General features: G+C 30.6%; 1 protein-coding gene across 8 annotated transcripts in view; it reads right to left on the reverse strand.

The window, feature by feature from the left end:
* Positions 1-21295, reverse strand: part of LOC107437619 (DNA-binding protein P3A2) — a 24767-nt gene continuing 3472 nt past the window's right edge. For 2 of the 8 annotated variants that reach the window (XM_071186638.2, XM_016049687.4), the window contains exons 3-12: positions 20245-20453; positions 13367-13481; positions 12506-12632; positions 12275-12424; positions 10300-10458; positions 6982-7140; positions 5953-6099; positions 4077-4263; positions 1759-1989; positions 1-110 (exon numbers count right to left, since the gene is read on the reverse strand). In XM_071186638.2, the coding sequence (XP_071042739.1) occupies positions 97-110; positions 1759-1989; positions 4077-4263; positions 5953-6099; positions 6982-7140; positions 10300-10458; positions 12275-12424; positions 12506-12632; positions 13367-13481; positions 20245-20453 (1498 nt within the window). In that variant the 3' untranslated portion in view covers positions 1-96. Of the gene's footprint in view, positions 111-1727; positions 1990-4076; positions 4264-5937; positions 6100-6981; positions 7141-10299; positions 10459-12274; positions 12425-12505; positions 12633-13366; positions 13482-20244; positions 20454-21295 lie in introns of all 8 variants that reach the window. The other 6 variants (XM_071186639.2, XM_016049688.4, XM_016049689.4 and 3 more) reach the window with 3 other exon arrangements.

Raw genomic sequence — 21295 nt, forward strand, 5'->3', positions numbered from 1 at the left:
TTTTCTTTTCTTTTGGACAGAATTTGTACATTATGAAAAACAAGACTATGTACAGCATGAAAATTACAGACTTCCAGTCCTTTTAAGACTCCGTATTTAGATCTCATCACCTGTAGAAGTTAAAAAAAGAAATTTTAAATTGAAATGAAGGAGCATAGTCAAAGCAGCAACTACTAAATAATTAAATTGATTCATTTTAAAAACACTCAAGGGGGATAAGCATATAATTTTGACTTATAACGGTAGTAACATAACTTTAGATTTAAATTCAATCAAACAGGGATAAGACAGGTCAGAAAGCAAAAAGGGAAATATTCGAAAATATTAAAAATATGTAGAAGGTATGATATAAAAAGTCAACAAATAAAGTGATTCTTAAATCGCATAAATAGGAATAGAGTTTTAGTTTTAAATTACATGAATACCAGTGAACACGGATCATAAACAATGACTTTTAAATTGCGTAAATGCAAATAGTGATAAGCGATTTTTAAACCATGTGAACACGAATGACGTTATTTGATTCTTTATTCACATAACTACAAAACTTGATACATATTTTTTTAGTGTGCATGAACAAACTAACGATGCTTGATTTTAAAATTGCGTGAATATGCTATAGTGGTATTTGTGTATGAAATGAGATTGATGTGGAAACTTTAAATCGCAAATGTAATTTGCAAGTCAAATGATAAAAACTAGCTTATCACCTCTTAGGGGAAGAATTAAAAAAAAAAAAAAAAAACAAGTTATGAAGCATTAAGAACAATAAAAAGTCCTCGTTAGTAGATCACATATTTTTATTGCATAATAAGAACAGCGATGTCATACTGAAAGGGAGTAAAATTATTTATCATAAGGAAAGCGGTTCAAGTGAACACAAGATTTTCGAAAACGTGACTAAAAGGTGGAAAATTTCACATAAAAATCTGGCAAAGGAAAATATCATACCTGAATATAGAGTGTAAATTTGCATAAAAGAAAATTTATGTTTTAATTTAATTGTTTTTAAAATTTTGAGAACATTCTTTCAGAATCTATTATGCAGTCCTTTTGTCTTCAAGACGCCCGGTGGCTGAGTGGTAGCGCTTCGCGCCGTTGTGCCACAGGTCCCTGGTTCGATCCTCGGGCCGGGCAAGGTTGACTCAGCCTCTCATCCCTTCAGTGGGTCGATAAATGAGTACCAAGCATGCTTGAGAACTAACCACTGGGGGTTCCGCATTCGGCTGACCACCTGACCGGAACATATGCTCCTGTATCCCAGAGCCCAAGGTCAAGAAAACTGAGATGGGCACAGTAGGCCTTGGCCCTCTATTTGCTGTCGCGCCGCTGAGTTTCAGTTTAGTTTTCAAACTTGGAATTATATGAGAATTATGATGAGTTTGTATGTATAAAGCCATACTGTTTTTTAATTAAACAAACTACTACAAGGCTTGTCCACTTTTTTGTTATTCTACGCTGCTATCATGCCTTGGAATCATTGATGCTGCAATTTATCCCTTCCCTAAATCATTATTGCAGATACGCCTAGGTACACTTGTTCAAGCAATTTTTAGAATTTGTAAGCGATCTCTATTTGAAAATTGCAAGCTTTAGCTTAAGACATAGATATCTAACTTGATACTCAATTACATTAATCAATCGCTCGTGAAAAAACTAACTTAGGCTACTTTTAAAACCAATTAATTGTGCAATTTAATGGAAAATAGGTTAAAAAAATATTTTACTTTAGAAATCAAATGAGAAAGAGATATTAACTCTGTTCTGTAGCTTGTACTGAAGATGAGGATGTGACAGTTGTCAGAACACTGACATTTTCTTCTGATGAGGTAGCGCTAACAGATACTTCAGTAGCATTAGATTCAGTGACTATGGGCGCCATGGCAACTTGAATACCATGTGCTTGTACGTCTGTCAGTTGACTTATATTGGCTACAACTGTCTGGTACATGGACACCGGTATCGACACCATTCCAGAAACTGGAAAAGCTGAAACAGGATTTAAATATTAATATCACAAAACATTATAGAAAAATTTAATCATTTAAAAACATACAAATGAAGTTCAATTTATTTAGAGTAAACACAATGTTAAAATATGAAATATTTAAATATCTATTAATAAAGCAAACTGGAATATGGAAACCTATTTTAATTTATATTATTTATTGATAAGAGTTTGAAACAAAATGAGGGTAAATGAGGTGTAACGTAATCGGCGAACGAGCAAAAGAAAGACCCAACTTAAATTTGGAAAGAATCTGTGCATGGAATGATATATACACAGGGTTATTTAACTAATGGAAATACCCGTGCCTGAAAGTATACTTAAAAAAAAAAAAAAAAAAAAGCTTTGTAAGCTTTAAAACTTCATCATGGCTATCATTTTTTTTTTTTTTAAATATCAAAAGTAAATAAATAATAGAAGCATGAGGAAGCTTTATAGAAATTATATAAGCCTTAAATTTTTGTCAAAAACGTAAAGTGTCAGATATCACAGACATCAAAAGAGGTCAAATTATCGGAGTCTGACTAGCAGCCCACATGAACATAACATCCCACTGTGAACATCACAGTGAACATAACATCCCACTGTGAACATCACAGTGAACATAACATCCCACTTTTTAGACATTTTTAGGAGTAAAATGTCAAAAGCAAAGATGAAATAGGCATTTAAAATGGATCAAATTATGAAAAATCAGAAATACTCAATACTTTCAGTAAGTAATTATTGCTTCAAATTCATATTTTGTTGTATTTAGTTAATACAACATGAAAACTCTGTAGCAAAAATTCCTTATTAAAGAATAATATAATTCCTTTAACATTCCTAATTAATTTCGGGAAGCAAAAAAAATTCTTTGACTTTCCAGGTATTTTAGAAAAATTTCAATGACAATCAAGACCATATTTTATTTATACCAAGTAATTTTTCATTAGAAGCTTTGATTTTTTATTTATCTGTTAAATGAAATATTAGATTTTGTGAGAAAAAAAATTCTAATTGGAAGTGAATACAGGGTGCGTAGCAGGGGATATAATCTTACATGAAAAATTATTGGAGCTTTCATGTGCTACAAAAAAGTGGCATGCCGAAATGGATTGTAGTAGAATCAATTGTGAAAACTTTAAACAGAACAATAAGAAAACCACATTTTTTGTATAATTCGTAGCGAAAATAAGCATAGTAGAGGAAAAATATCTTATTTTGGAAAAGGGAAAATTAAGCAGTTTTTAAAAATACGTAAGCAGGGTGAGCAGAGAGACTTTTCAACAAAAAATAAGCACCTTTTAAGCACTGAAAAAATATTTTCAATCACCTTCCCTCCCAAAAAACATAATTAGGATCTGTGCAGTAATAAATTCTTTTTTATATCATGTAAAGTTCTTAATTTATAAACATAAAATCTATAAAATTCAAAAACATTTTCAACAACTTTATATAATCATGATAATCATAGTTTCTTATAAATATTGCAGAGAAAAATGTGAAAATAATGCATTTTTTTGTAATTTAGAATGACTATCTATACAGCAAAGAAAAAAATCTTTTTAAAAGATAAAATATTAAGCACTTTTTACAAACCTTGAGTAAAAAAAGCACCCTTAAGTGATTTTAAAAAACGGAAATCAAAAATAAGCACCTTTCAAAAATGCTACGCACCCTGGTATCAAAAAAAAGCACTTTAAAAAATAAACACTTTTTATAAACAAATGATTACAAAAGATGTTAGAATTATTTAAATTGAATATCAATAACTGAATACTGTTACTGACAATTTTAAAACTGGTTATTTCCTAGATATGATTTAAGAATTTTCCAGTCTTTGCAAAAAGATGCAATTTTCACCGAGTATTCACTGCCTCTTAAGGTCAAAATAAAATTCCCTGACATTTCTAGGTTTTCCCTGTTCGGTCTGACCTGTAAAAGTCCAGTAAACAATCCAGCTTAACTAAGCGTCTTTTAAAATACACTTTTTGACTTTTATAGCTCATTTGCATGCATTAAAAATGCATAAATACTACTATTTTGTAAAATACAAAAAAAAGAGAGAAAGAATTTATGAGCATACCACTTTGTGTTCCATCTTCTCCTGTAAGTATTATTTGTCCATCTTGGTTAATGGTTGCTTCAGCTAATGTTGCCACAGCCTGAGCTCCTGCTTCTCCATTCAGGTCAATGCTTACTGGTGTGACAGTCTGGCCGTTCACTTGATGAGTACCAGCAGTTAATTCACCATCAGCTTGCTGTCCCAATACCTAAACAACAAGCAAATACATATTTTATCAAGACTATTCCTAAAATAAATATTCAATTGAAAACACAGTAAAATTATATAATTAAATATCACTAGTAATGAAATTTGGGAGTCAATAGAAAAATTAAACATAGATTTTCTAATGTAATTAGTGATTTTGTTACCAAGGACAAAATCTTAGCAAGAGTAATGTTCAACACTCATTTAATGAACAAATGAAAAAAAATATATATATATATATATATATATATATATATATATATATATATTAAACAGAAGCAAATATTCTAACCCTATCAGGATGCATAGCCAAATCTTTCAACAAAAAAATAAGCACCTCTTAAGAACTTTTTAAGCACTCAAAAAATATTTTTAAGCCAATATACATTAACAAAATGCAAAGTAATTTTCAAAGACTTTAGATGATCATGAGAAAATAACTAGTTTCTAACAAAGAACTTTTTTTGATCACATTAGCCATTATAAAATGATCGAGAGATTTTTCTGTTTAATATCAGAGGGTGGAAAATGAAGTCTGAAATTGAGAATATCTTGCAAAATACAGCAGAGTTGCACACGAGAAGGCTACATTAATTTAGTAATCATAGGAGAACTTCATGTGGCATTCTAGTTTCAACAGGGTTATAATGGGGCAAATTGCCAGATTTCTTTAAAATTTTGCTGATTTTTCCAGTATAAAAAAATTGCCTGGTAATTCCAGATTTTTAAAGTGAGTAGCCATCCTGTTTTCTTATTACATTGCTTTTTTCTCTTAACAGGTCATCCAGAAAGTTGGCGTGCTTGTGAGTCTGCATATACACATCGATTTTATGATACATTTCTCTCTCGATTTAGCGAATACGTATGAAACTATGCAAGGTCAATTAAGAAGCTTATATAGTTTTTAAAATCAATCAATATTAATAAATTTGCTTATCACAAAAGTTTCAGACATGATAAAATATTTAATTTTAAACAAGAAATCACACCCCAATTACTACTACTTTGGCCTATTGCACTGCTTAAAAATTTTTAAGTTTATTACTTTAGAAACAGTGCTATCATTGCGATGTATCGATATTTCGAAGTAACAAACACTCCTAGTATGAACAATAACTCAAAAAATAGATTTCACAACTACAACTAAAATTATCCTATTTATGGTTCCTGAACTAACAAGGAATACAATTTCAAAGAAAAGATATAAAAACATTTATTTTTAAAATGAAAATTGCTTTTAACTGGTATAAGATTATTAGACCTTTTTTTTCCTTCATCAAATTTTTTACATATCTACTTGTTGCATAAACATATCAGATTTTTAGTTACTAAACTAATGAGAATAATAATTTTGTGGATATAATATTTTTTAACAAAAGTATAATTTTAAAAAGTAAATTTTTAAAAGAAAAATGAAGTTTTCAGAAAATAAAAACATTATATATACTTTTGAAATAAACTCGAGAAAAAAACTTAAAAAGTAGTATTTAAATTTTAAGACTTATTTGTTATTAATTTTTAGGCCATCAATTTTTAAATAAAATATAAAAGGGAAATAATGAACAAAAACCATAACCAAATTTCATAAAATAAGCTGAATAATTTGATGAATCAAAAGAAACTATTGTTAGTTGGTGTTAGTTCAGACCAAATATTTTAAAAAAGAACTACAAACTCTGACTGCGCTCACAGTTCGTAGCTGTGCTTGGGTGCCATCAGGGAGAGTAACAACAGTGTTGGCAGGGTCAACTTGAATAAGAGACACTGTACCATCAGGATTACTAATTGTTTGAACCATGGTTGGATAATGTGCAGTGAGAGGTTGAGCATACAATGTCTGAAAAAGAAGAAAAAATTCACAATAACATGAGATGAGTGAAAATTAGTCTCAATACAATTAGTCTTGTAAATTCCTCTGATTCACTCTTTTTTGGTTTGAGCAGGAATTTAAAAAGGGCAAATTAAATTTTTTTACAGCTTAAAATTATAATGACTTACTTAAATGCACACACAGAAAAAAATTAACCTTATTTAAAAACAATCTTTCATATGATATATAATTAGCTAAAGCACAATTTAAAAAAAAAATATTAAAAAGTTTATAGTGAAGCTTACATTAAAAAAAAAAAAAAACTTATTTACCACTTTTTCCACTAAAAGAAGAGTTAGGCTTTGCACAACAATTCAACTCAAAGCTGAAATTTACTAGATAAGAGTAAATTAAACTGAAAAGTAAATTAAACTAAAATTAATCTAACCCTCAAAGTCAAACTCAAGGAAAATAAAAATCCAGTGGATTTTATTTATCTTGTACCTTTGCAAAGTACTTTTACACTTAATGCGATATATACAATAACATTACAAGAAAAAGAAATTATAGTAATTTATTATAATGAAGTGAGATTAGATTGTACATAAAAATATCCTACGTTAAGTAGTAAACTTTAATAACATAATCTCTGAAGAAAAGTGATATATATATATTATAATGTCTTCATTTTAAAAGTTCCCACAATGACAAACCAATAGTTAGCTTTGAAGCAGTTATGTATTTATTAAAATGTCAGTTGGAGTATAAAAATTACAAATTTCTACCCCCACCTTGTGAAATCTTTACTTAAAAACATACAAGTTAGTAGTGGTAGCTATGGCAACTAAATGAAACATATATATTTTTTTTAATGTTGAGAAAATATTTATAAAAATCAAAATTGCTTACCCCTTGAGCCCCTGCAAGAGTTTCGATGGCAGAAACAGTAGGAATAATTGCCTTCTTTTCCTTATCATCATCATTGGAAAATGCGGGCAAGAGGTCTTCTCGACCATGATACTTGTAGCAATTAATTACAATCTGTCTTAATGCATGAGTCCAAGAAACCTAAAAAATTAGAATAAATATTTTTTCTTAGATTGGTATAATTTCTAATAGCAATTGGAAATTACAATGCTGAGTTTTCTATTAATTATCATTAACAATAATACCTAGATAGATAAAATTCACAAGATTCCTAAAAATAGTAATACAGTCAAACCCCGCTATAGTGAACGAAATGTTCGGTCCCATGCGTTGCTATATATGTATAATGTTATTTTTTGTGGATATGGTGAACCAAAAAAGTGAGGAGTTGGATATAATGAACTTTTTTCTGTCTTCGACAGATTTTTTTTCATTTTTTTTTGTAATAATTTTGAAATTTCTACTTCAAAATAAATACATATACCAATATTTAAAACCCTCTATAGAGGGGAATGTAGCGATAAGCATTTTTTCTTGTTTGCTTCATTTATCTCACTTTCCCATCCCTAAACAAACCAAGCAGATCTTTCCAACCCAGGCAGAAGATGCACCTGTAAAGTGTCAGTGAGATCAATATGCATTTTCTGTCAGAGGGAATGAGTAATTATTCGTTATTGGTCAAAGGGTTGGACACTAATATGTGTCCAACCCTTGCCCTCATTTCAACTTCTTTTTGCTCTCAGTTCAGTTAAAAAAAGTCTGCAAACAAGTGTCTCAAATTTAACTATGGTGACCAGTAAACGTAAAACATTCTCCATTGATGATAAAATGGGCATAATCAGAAAAATTGAAAATGAATACAATCAACTTGATATTTGCAGGGAATATAAACTATCCAAATTGATTGAATGTAGGGTTTAGTGGCACAAGGTCCAAATGAGGACATGCTGCGCCAAACAATATGGTGAAACAGTTCAAACGTATGAGTGAATGCGGAATGTTAATTGCAGCACAATTAAAACTGATAAAACAGTACAAAGTGAATAAAACAAGATAAAAGTATGAATACAGTATAAAACGCGCGAAATACTAAGTAAAATGAGCAAAGGTGATAAGAGTGTATAAAACAGTAGATGTGTTAAAACTTTTATATGCAGTTAAAAATACCAACGGCACGTAAAAATGCAAAAATGTTCGGATGGTGAATCCCATCCAACAAATCTTGCATGCATAAAATAGAACTTCCAAAAAACTTTAAACGATGTTGATTAAAACATGAACACGTTATTAAAATATGATGAATTGTGAGAGGAACGTTACAAGTACTGCATTCAGGGGGAGGTTCTCCGAATAGTAAATGGAGATGCGTTAACCGGGTGTGACCGATTCGGAGGCGGTTGAGCTTCACATCAGCACTGCGCAAACGCAGCACTGGCAAACTGTCTAAATCAGATTTAATGTTATGCAATTTATTAAAAACTTTGAGGTCCCATTGTTGTTGCCATATTGATGTTACAAATTTTCGGATGTGTATCTTCACATCGGCGAAAGGTATGGACAATGATAAGACAGATGTGGCAGATCGTGCAGCTGAGTCAGCTCGTTCATTCCCTGGAATACCAACATGACTTGGTACCCAGCAAAATATTATCTCAAAGCCATTCTTCTGAAGAGTGATTAACAAATGAATGATGATACATAAAATTGGATGACTATCATAGTGAAACTTTTCTAGTTGGTTCAAAACGCTCATACTATCGGAGTATAGGCAATACTTCCGAGTAGAGCGTGAGGAAATTAGACGTAGTGCCATAAGGATAGCCACAGCTTCAGCAGTGAAGACCGAGCAAATATCTGGGATTTTATAGCTAAATGTATCATCACCGATGATGACCCCGCATCCTACATATCCGGCAGATTTTGAACCGTCTGTATAAATCGGTACATGATGAGAATATTGGTGACGATGTGCAGTGAAAAGTGTATGAAAAATGCAGGGTGTAACGTTGGCTTTATCGTGTAACTTGAAAAGGGAAATAGATTGGTATGGTAAAATGGTCCATGGTGGTATGAGAAAGTGATCCACTGATTGTGATGGTAATTCACAAATATCGAATGATTGGATAAGTGAGCGTGTGCGAGCATGAAGTGGGGGAATGTGTGATGGTCTAGCAATATACAGTCGCTCCAAGCTTGATGAAATAACATCATCAAATAACTTGATCAAATAACATCATGCTACAAACTATCCAAAACTGCAGTTTGTAACATATGGAAAAATAGGAAATTAATAATTTCTTCTCATGAAAAAAATTTAGAAGGCTGAAAAAAAGTTTAGAAAAGCAGATCACAAGGAGGTTGAAGAAGCATTACTGAAGTGGTTCAGCATTAGAAGAAGCTGCAATCTTCCAGCACCTGGACAAATGTCGATGAATTTTCTAAGTTATTTTATGAGACTGCTATTATGTGCTCAAATGGCAGGTTAGACATGTTTAAAAAGCAGAATAACAGAAATTCAGGAAAAAATAGCTGAGAGTCAGGAAGTGTTTCCATATCTGATGTTAAGGATTGCTCGCCAGCTAAAAATTACTAATTTATTTTGCACACAAGACGAAGAGTAGCGAAAAAAAAATTTTCTTTGCTACTACATAATATTTTTCAGTCATTTATTTGAATAATGTGTAATAAAAGGGAGGAGTTTGGGAACCATTAGTTAAATTGCCTGAGTAACGGATATAGTGAACTCCCGGTTATAGTGAACCAAAATTTCGGTCCTTGAAGGTTCACTATAGCGGGTTTGACTGTAGTTATTTTTCAGGGGCCCACGAGATGAAAATCGCCCTCCTCATTTTTTGTCATAATACAAACCACTAAAACTCTAGTCTTTACCTCTTAAACGATGTGGTTTTTAAAGCAACTGCTTTTTATTGTGAAAGATGTCAAGACAAAGCAAACCGCTTAATTTTGGATATCCTACATCCGATGATCTCAATTCTCTTAGCTTTACTAAAATAAATTTGATTAAAATTTTCTGCTGCAGAGCAAAAGATTAAACAAATAATAAACCCAGTAAAAAAATATATTTTGATAGGTGTTTCAGGAATTGTTCCTATTTTAGAAAAATCTAGTAGTCTACCAAAAAATCCAACATGCTACTACTGCAATTAGGTTGCAAAGCAGTGTTTTTCTTTTCGTAGAAAAAATAATATTCATATAAAAAATATTTTGAAGTCTTCAAATTGAGAAACTCCAGAAAACTAACAAAAGCAATAAATAAAAATGAAAATAATGATGAATTACTTTTTGCTTATCTTCATCAGTTCTAGCATCGCTTCTAACATTAGCCCAAGGTAACTCTTTTGGCCACCAAGCTGGTCTAGTCGATTCTCTGCCCCAGCCTGGCTTCCCTCTTCCAGTGGAATATTTAAGCATCAAAGGAATAAAAGTACGTAATTGTGCCTGAAAAGAAAGCAAGTTCAACTTTACTTGAATTTCAGAATAATGAAATAGTTAAGTCAAATGAAACAATGATGGGGATATCTTTTTTATATGAAAGTCTAACATGAGTCTTGCATTTAAAATTATTTTTAAAACTGTAAAAAATTGAATTGGCAATATAACAAAAACAAATATTTAAAAACAGATAAAAAATAATTACAGATTGTGAGGCGTGGCGCCAAAGGTCAAATGTAATGGAAAAAATTATTTTGAATATCTTCAAAACGTGTGAAATTCATACAATATAATTTGGATTTAAAATTTATAATAAATTATTTAATATACCCCAAGTCATGCACGATTCTGAGTATTCATAATTTTCTTTCCGAACCTTAAACGGAAAGGATTAATATTGCAATACATACTACAAAACAATTTATGTTTGAAGTATAACTATGTACCTTGGCATTGCAAAGTTGCAAAAAAAAAATTATGATAATAACATTGGATTTATTTAGAAGGTATTTTTTAATTAATGATCAAGGTCCTTTTTTTTCTCGCAATTTTAGTCAGATATCTGCATAATATATGTAATCCCGTTGAAAAAAAAGACAATTTTGTCTATTTGGTTCTGCACTTAGTTGCCGGAAAAATAATTTAATTTACATTCAATAGATGAGAGATGTGTTATGAAAAATTCTTAAACAGCAAAATCTTTAGGATACATGTTTTAAATTCTTTAACTGAACTATCTGTACAAGAAAAGAGGTATTTCTGAATAATGAGTAAATGATAAGTAAATGAATTTTCTGTGATTTTTAACCAATTTAAGTTACATTTCGTTTAAAAAAAGGGAACATTTTGCAAGATTCTAAAAAAAAAAAAAAAAAATTCAGAATAAGGCTTTTTTATATTTATGAATTGTCTAGAATTATTTAAGGTCTTCATATAAATCATTGGCCTTGCTTACATAATAAAAATTTCATTAATCTAGGTAAATTTTAATTTGTATCTTCATATAAAAAATATATATATATATATTAGAAGAAACACAGGTCTCTGACGATAGAATTTTATAATTGGTCATTGGACTTGCAACCAATGTTGTAAGCAATCAGGTATTGCCACACAACAGCTCAACATCTATCAAAAGTGATTTCGATTAATTCTTTCAACATGCATTTCAGATAGAAAGCGTACCTCAAATGTAAAAAATAATTCCCACCCCAATTTATCTGTACATGCTTTTTTGCTAAAAATTCTAACTTAAATCTGAACTTAATGATATTACAGGATTCAAACTCAATTTTGTTTAAAAGAAAAAAATCCCTGACTTTTCCAGGTATATTAGGTAAATTTCAGAGAAAATCCAAAACATATTGTATTGATACCATTCAATTTTTCATCAGAAAACTTTGATATTCTTATTTGTAATGCCATGTATCAGATTTTGCGAGCAAAATAAATAAATAAATAAATAAATTATATATTGAATGAAGATGGAAACATGACAGAAACATGATTTAATTCTAATATCAATAAATGATTATGGTTACCCACAACTTTAAGACTAATTATGTCCCACACACGATATATGAATTTTCCATGTTATTTTGTAAAAATTGCAACTTTTGGAGTTTAAATAAAATTTCCTGACAATTCTAGGTTTTCCCCCGAGCCGTGCGAGCCCTGTACTAGCTTAATTTCCGTTCAGTGCTTTACTGCTTATGATAGTCTCTGAAAACTTAAAAATAAATTTTATTAAAATACTATCTCCCAACGAGAATCAGTGTTATTACGAAATTTAATGGAGAGCATTATTTAAAAATTTAAGTACCTGAGTCATTTTCTCAACCGGTGTAGGTATGCCATCTATAACTAAAGGTGGCAATTCATGTAGAGTTGGATCATCTTGTGTTTGAGGAGGTGCTTGTTGTGCTAAAGCATTCTCTAATTCTTGCATAATTACACTTTTACAACTTCTTACCTGTAAAACAAAATCAAAACATGGTATCTTTTCTCTCGTTATCTTAATTCTTATTTCTACACAAATAAGTTTAACACTTACCACATTTTCCAGAGGATGAGCACCGAATACTTTGAAGTTGTTTTGAGGTTTACCTGGTGTAACCACTAAAACAATGGCCTGCTGACCTACTCTAATAGTATATTCATCTATTGTGGCTTTTAGCTTCCTAAAATGAAATAAATTTATATTCAGCTAAAATTAAGAAATTTTAATGCTTTTAAAATCAAAATAATATTACAGGAGTGATTTTGGAACACGGTGAGAAACCCTAATAGTTACAGCAAAAACTCTAAATCAATCAATGTACTATAAATTACACAAAAATAGTTTTAAACATATGGTTTAAACTATGAGTTAAAAATAATTATTTGAATAAAATATATTTTACCTTATTGTATATTATTATTTGAATATATTTTACGTACTTATGCTAAATATCACATATTTATCTAAGTAATACAAAAAAATAAAAATTAAATAATTATTTTATATTAGAATATACTATAGAAAGTAAAAGGAATATTTTAGCAAATGACACACAAATTAATTTATTGCTAAAATAAATATGAATTAAAAATACTCTTTCGTATTAAGGCGTTGGCTCTTAGTGCACATCTACCAAGATACAAACAAATATAATGTTAAATTAAAGTTCTATTACGTATAATATATTAACTTTTCATAACATAATATGTTGTCTCTAAGAAATTATAAACGTTTGCAGATCCCTCAAAGCTGCTTTTCTCAATGCCCAAAAAATAATTCTATTATAGGTAGAATAAGTTGTAAATTGTGAAAAATCAGTCCTAAGAGAAAAATTAGACAAAAAATTAAAAATTAAAATTTTGCTCAAATATTATTCTTGAAACATATACATGAAAAATTTGTAATTATCCGTACCTTAGAAGTCTCGTTTGTTGACGCTTTCTAATTGATGGATTCGTTTCAAAAGAATGAGGTCGTTTCCGTTTCTTAGCTGTAGCTATTGCTGCTGCAGCAGCCATTCCAATTGGCCCTGAAATGAAAGTAAAACATGAGCATCAAGAACAATACAGTAATGTATTAAAAATTTCTCAACTTAGAGACACCCTGATTATCTGAAACATTATTTAGTGTGAAAGCAATGTAAACAAAGAAGTATTCCTCAACCTTATTTGAGGTGAACTTTTTAAATTGACAGGTCGATTCGTCTTATCATGATGCCCATAGAAGTGGCACCTCTGCACTAAGAAAATGACACTGACTAAAAGTAAAAGCATTTGCAAAAAATCGTGCAGTTTTGATAACAATTTTGAAGTCTATGGAGGTAGCCTCTAAGAAAGACCATTGTACTGTGAAATGGAGAGTGGCTGCTCTCGAGAGGTTTCACTGTAATAAGAAGTAACTTAGGAATATGCAATGGAGCAGTTGTCTTACAACGATCTGCTTGCCTTTTGATATTTCTTTTTTAGCAATTGAAACTTCATAGCTTACTCTAGGTTTGCCGAAACTCACTTTTTCTTTCTTTTAATTTATTAATTGAGGTGAAAGAGAATTTGGGATGAAAAGCTTCCCCTGGCGTCATTTTAAAAATCCCTTAGTGGTCAGAAGAAGAGCACTATTGCTTTTTTTCCCTGTTTTTTAGTGTAGTGTGAACACATTTTATAAAAAAGTAGCACAGAGTAAAGAGTGATACCAGGGGTCTGTCCAGGCCGAATTTACTACCGTTTAGCGGTACATTCACAAATTCAATTTTAGGAAAAACGGTAGTTTCGCAAAATAATTTTTCTCAAAATTTTATTTTGTATCCCTTAAGAAACGATAAATCCATATTTTTGTTACGGTTGGGAAATTATATAATTGTTATTTTATTCATTCTAGTATTTAATGTTTCATTGTTGACACTAATTATTTTACACTAATTAAATTAATAATTGATTTTTTCTTTAATTTTGGCAATTAAATTAAAATAATATAATTTATTGATAAGTAATGTTTTTATTAAAAAGGGATCTCTGATTTATTTCTTTTGGGGACTCTGTTCTTCTTTCATCTTTCCTTGAATAGCCTGACGTCACTAGCAGTCGCGATTCGCCGACCAATCCAGCTCCGGCGACAGCAGCGCCACTGAAGCGGAAGAGATTACGATTTTTTTTGGCGCGTTACCACTTCTCTTCTTTCCATCCTCTTAGAGGGTGTCCCTATTTTTTTAGGTCCTGATGTCGCGCTTCCGGCCGGCCACGCATAGATAAGTAATTTTTTAAACCGTTTTTTTTTAAATCTAATTTTCTCCCTTTTTTCCTTCAGAGTCCCTTAACTTAATTTAATGTTTTAAGTTTTGATTATGTAATGTTGAAGCAGGGTTTAAGCTGAGTCTAAAAATTCATTAGCAAAAAAGCTAAAATCTGAAAAAAAGTTTTAGCAAAATGCTATTAGGCTTATAAAATTACTTTATATCAAACAAGTACTGTAAGTTATCTGACAAAGAATAGCTTAATGTACAAGAATATCAAAAAGAATACCTACAACAACAAAAAAACACATTTATTATTTATCAAAACATTTTGGTTTATAATTAACAATCTTCCTTTTTTTCATGTTTGCCCATTTTACAAATGCTTCTTGAAAGTTAAATGCACTTTCAGGGCCCTCAATATTAATCATTAACAAATTGTTTACATGGTTGATTAACAACCTGTTTCGAATATTAGTTTTAATCAAATTAAGGCAGCTAAAGCCCCTTTCACAGTCAACAGTGTGCATTGGTATTGTTGCATAATACTCTATAACAGAAGTTATTAATGGGTACTGTTCAGACACATCATTGGTATATAAAAATAAAAGTAATTCATTAAATGACATGTTTTTACATCGTTGCATTAAGATGTGTTTAAATAATCCCCATTCACAAAGTAACTCAGTTTCTGTAAACTGAAAATCTTTTCTGGGAGATTCCGAAAACAAATTGAAAATGCAACGGATTTCCTTTACACCATAATGCTGTAATTCTTCCGAACTATGGGGCATCCTGCTAGGTATAAATATATTGAACATTTCGATTTTATCCAAATCTCCCAATCTATCAGTAATATTTTCATTCAAGATATTTAGATTTTTTCTCCTTCTTGTTTGATCAAGTTTTTTTCATGGATGTTAGCGTCATCGTTTTTCGCGGAAGCTTTTTTTAAAATGGAATTTAGTAAAATCCTTTTGCAAAAATGCTTTGTTGAATTTTAGCATTTTTGAGGGGTCTTTTCGCATTTTGCGAAAAAAGCTACCGTAGCGGAAACCCTGTGTTGAAGTTTGTTAGGACTGAAATGTACAGTCCATGTGTCAGCGTATTGTACCCATTTTATTTAACCTAGATTTTTTACTAATTTCAATAAATACTTTTCGTATATGTTAAATATTGGTGTTTTATTTTAATTCAACTAGGTTTTAATTAATTAAGTTCAGATTATCCTTTAATTAATTAATGTTGATTTAAAGTTGAATTTTTTCGATCATGGCTACCAATCTGGTTAACAATCTAAAAAAATTATGTTGTATCAAGTACTTAAAGTTCAAATTTAGAAAACACAACGCAATCATTGAACTCAGCTAGCAAATATATTCACTAAAAATTAAAACAACGATACAACATTTTTGAGTTGATTTTTAAATATAATTTTTAATTTTTCACAAATTATGTCTAAATTTTCACAAAATAGGTACCTCTCAGAAAAACATAGACAGACCCCTGGATACATAAAATAATAATAATGGACAATTACTCTTAAAGTTACAAGGTTCAAACTCAGCTAATTTTTGGATTATGATTGGCACAACCTTGCAGATCCATCAATGAATGCAATGACAATGTTTCTTTGGTTGGGTGTAAACATATGCAACTAATATTTAAACTAGTCAATCAGGGTTCATGCTCTACTATAAAAATAAAATTCAAGTACTTTTCAAGGACTTTTTAAGACTTATTATAAAATTCTCAAGGACTTAAATTTTAGTTAAAGATAGACTAAAATTTAACATTTTAAACTAAAATGTTTTGACGATAAATGTTAGTCGATAATAGCAGTACTGAAAAATAAGACTTCCATTGCTCTCTCTTGATTTTGGAAAGTGATCTAAGTAAAAAAAACAAAAAACAAGGGTGATTGGCATCAAGTCGAGAATAAAATTCATGATGCATAAAAACGTCAGGTTTGAATTTTGCATTAAGGCTTATTTTAAGCTAGGTATACAACCTCTGAATAAGCAAAGATTCGGGCAGAAGACGGGGTAGGGGGGAATGTTCTATATAATACTGTGATATCAATTAGATATTTAAAAACAACTCTGCCGGGAGACTTTTATTTAATATTTAAAGTGGCAGAAGCATTTAGACAGTGAAATTTAAATTGTTCTTAAATATAATTTTGAAATTTCGACCACTTTTCTATTTAAGAAAATTAAACAATTATTGGATGTTGCAGCTTAATTATCATTTTAAATTTATTACCAGTCAACCATTTTAAATTGAAAGAGTTGCCAACTTTCACCTCAATACCTTCTAATAGATTCTTAGTAACAATTTTGGTCACTTTGACTTTTTTAATTAACCACTCATACTTGAATTAACTTTTTTTCAGTAGCACCGATCATACGCACTCGACATGGTTGCGTGAATATGAACTGCAACGAGTAGTTTTCAAATCGAGTATAAATACGAAAATCGATGTTTGATATCGCAAAATGCGTGAATACAAATAGCGACATTGGATTTTAAACTCGCGGAAAAACTAATTGCGCTAAAAAACCGCTTAAGTACAAATCGCAATATTAGATTTTTGAATTGCTTTAATGGGAATTGCGAGTGTGATTTTTGAATCACGCGAAAACGAATTGAAACACCAGGTATTAAAGTGGACAAAAATAAAAAAAGCTGAACCTTTACAACGCAGGTCACTAGGAGGAGGGAGGGTGCTCTATATGATACTGAGATTTATAAAAGCAACTTTTAATCATGCTGGGAGATTTTTATTCAATATTTAAAGTGGCAGAAGCATTTAGACAGTTAACTTTAAATTTTTCTTAAATATAATTTTAAAATTTTGACCACTAATATATTTAAAAAAATTAAGCAATTATAAGAAGGCGCAACTATTAAATTACTTACTAATGAAAAATATATCACATCTTTACAGTAACTAATTCAAGAGAAAGCTTACTTCTACTTCTTTCAAGAATCGCGATATTGGGTTTAAAAATCGTGTGAATATGAATCTTGATATTCGATTTTAAAATCGCGTGAATATGAATCGCGATTTTGGATTTCAAAATCGCGTGAATATGAATCACGAAATTGGATTTTAAAATCGCGTGAATATGAATCGCGATTCTGGACTTTAAAATCGCGTGAATATGAATCGTGCTGTTGGATATTAAAATCGCGTGAATATGAATCGTGCTGTTGGATATTAAAATCGCGTGAATATGAATCGCGATTCTGGACTTTAAAATCGCGTGAATATGAATCGCGTTGTTGGATATTAAAATCGCGTGAATATGAATCGCGATTTTGGATTTTAAAAATGCGTGAATATGAATCACGATATTGGATTTTAAAATCGCGTGAATATGAATCACGATATTGGATTTTAAAATCGCGTGAATATGAATCGCGATTTTGGATTTTAAAAACCCGAAAATACAAATCACGATATTGGATTTTAAAATCGCATGAATATGAATCACGATATTGGATTTTAAAATCGCGTGAATATGAATCACGATATTGGATTTTAAAAATGCGTGAATATGAATCACGATATTGGATTTTAAAATCGCGTGAATACAAATAACGATATTGGATTTTAAAATCGCGTGAATATGAATCGCGTTTTTGGATTTTAAAATCGCGTGAATATGAATCGCGATTTTGGATTTTAAAATCCCGTGAATATGAATCGAGCTGTTGGATTTTAAAAACACAAAAATACAAATTGCGATATTGAATTTTTAAATCGCGTAAATAAGAATCACGATACATAATTTTTAGATCACGTGAATACGAATCGCAGTAATTTTTAAATAGCGTACAAATACGAAAAACGATATCTGATATTACAACTGCGTGATAACGAATTGCAAAATTGGATTTAAAAATGCGTGAATACGAATCGCGACGTTGGATTTTAAACTCACGAGAATACAAATCGCGATATTGGGTTTTAAAAACGCTTAAATACAAATCGCGATATTGGATTTTGAAATTGAGTGAATAGGAATTGCTAGTACGATTTTTAAATCGCGTAAAAAAATTGCAACACGTAAGTTTTAAATCAGTTAAATACAAAAATCGATGATTGATATTAAAATCGTTTGATTAAAAAACGCGATTTTGGCAAATTCCGGTGCAGTTCCTAATATTTAAAATTCCAAAAATCAGCCAAAAAAAAAAAAAAAAAAACAAAGGCGCTCAAAACGAAACGCTTAGACTCTTTTCCACTCTATAGCACAAGTCGCGGTAATCCGACTATCGTTCGGGCGGCTTGGGTTTCTCCAATAGGACTTCCCAAAAATTTTAGTTTTTGGAACACGGTCGGAAATTTTCAAAATTGGGGGGAAAAAGCGGATTTCCGCTTTTTCGCGGAAGTCTCCCATCCCTGCAACACATAATTTTTAAATAAGTCTAATACGAAGATCGATGATTGATCGAGATTTTGTCAGAATTTGGCGCAGTTCCCAATATTTAAAATTCCTAAAATCAGCCAAACATACATAAAATCCTAAAATCAAACAGTACGTGTCATCATCTGAAAGACGGGGAAGTCATTTTCTCACACTTACGCGCGTCAAAAGTTAAACATAGAAATACTGGAAATAGGGCTGTTTTCCTGAGTTTTCAATACTTTTCAAGGTCATTTCGAATTTTTCAAGGATTTAATATCATTTTCAAGTACTTCTAGGGGCCCTTGAAAATCAAAATGAAATTCAAGTACTTTTCAAGGCTTTTTCAAGGCCGCGGGAACCCTGTCAATATAAATAATAGCTATGTTAACATTTCGGTCACATCTTCAAGTTCGAATGTGCATTCATGAAAGGATGTTATTTCGATAGAAAGGAACATATTTTCTCAGTAACTTTTGGTGTACTTTATTGCTTGCGGAAATAAAAGACCATTAAAAGCTTTAACAATAAAAAAAAGCTCTTGAAATTTCCTAGCATCTCTTAAATTAAATATTCATGATCGAGAAAGGCATAAAAAGCTGAAATGTTTCAACAAGCCGATTTCTTATTCAAAACTGTTTTGAACATGGGTGTAAATTAAGTTCTGCAGCAAAGTCTGCCTCCTAAAAAAATGGTGGCATTTCCTAAGTAGTTTGCAAGCACTACATTTAAAAAAAAAATTGTTATAAGTAACTTCATTTGTAATAAAACAGCTGTATCAATCACAAAAATGAAGTAGTTTTTCCTACAGCTCGAATCCCTATTAAGAAACAGTTTTCTTACGTTAAGTTTGATACTTTTAAAACATATAATATCAATGAAAAGTAAATGCAGAAAACAGCAACATACCAACTTTTTCATATAAGCAAATACGGCAATATATTGAGCCTGTAGCATCACATCATAGCATACAGTGCACATATTTAAAGCACATGGCATTGATATAAAATAACGGCATTCAGAATTTCTTATAAAATTCTTTCTGATGATTTAAAAAAGACTTGCACAGAATGACTATTATACACAAAACCTCAAACAAAACAGAGCACTGAATAATTAGAATGGTTCATGAGTAAAAATATTCATCATACCGGCAGCAGCAAGTTGAGCTGTGACATCAGCAACATTGGATGAATTGAGTAGATCAGCATCTTCAAAAGACGGGCTGTCCAAAGACGAAGAGGGCTCACTCAGCTCATCTGCATTATAGATTGACTTACTGTTGATTATAGATTGATTAACTGTTGATGTTACTACATCTGGTGTGATATCTGTGCTGATAGCAGTCCCTGTGCTCATCCTGTTAAAACAAAAGCAATTAATCAGTGTAATTTATTCTAATCATCATTTTCTTAATACAGCAAAATTTTAGATTACATGGCTGTATAATACAAGATTTTAAAAAATATATATATTTACATTAAATTATCATATTTGCTTCTGACAATGGTAACAGCATTTCTCTTGCTTTAAATAAGAATTGCTCTTAAGAAAATCTCATTTAAATAAACCTATACTTTTAGCACGGCTTTACATAGGCAAAAAATAACAATAAGCCATACACTACAAAGTCATTGTAGAAATTATAAACTATACAATTTACAGTGTTTTAATCACAAAATATAGGGAATAAAAGTCTGAATTTATATTTTCTGTAATTCAAGTGTTTACAATTTCCATGAAAGTTATAAATTATAGCTATATAAACAATTTGTTATCGAAAGTCTATAATTAAACAGTGCAGTAAAAATGTGTTATAATCAGTTATTACCCATTTTTATAATTAACGAGTATTTTATTAGAAAATGAACTTTAAACGTATAATTTTACAAAGATGTTTCTTCAGATATCAATACCAGGGTTGGCAAGTTTTTGACACATGACGGTTTTTACCGTCATGTCAAAAACCCCTCTGTCAAAAACCCATAGTTTTGGTAGAATAATTTTGAGTATTTGGTAAAAAAATTTATAAGTATTTGGTAAAATAATTTTGAATCTTCTGGAATTTTGGACTCATTCATACTAAACTTAGAAATCGACTGGGCAATGAAAAATGCGCAAAATTAGTCACTTGCTATCGTATGCTTTGGCACAGTGACCCGACTACTGAACATGTAATTTTGTTTGTAATTAAGTTTTGTT

This window comes from Parasteatoda tepidariorum, chromosome 9 (genome assembly GCF_982258835.1).
Source record: "Parasteatoda tepidariorum strain Cologne lab strain chromosome 9, Ptep-v5.0, whole genome shotgun sequence".
In the NCBI taxonomy this organism is placed as follows: Eukaryota; Metazoa; Arthropoda; class Arachnida; order Araneae; family Theridiidae; genus Parasteatoda; species Parasteatoda tepidariorum.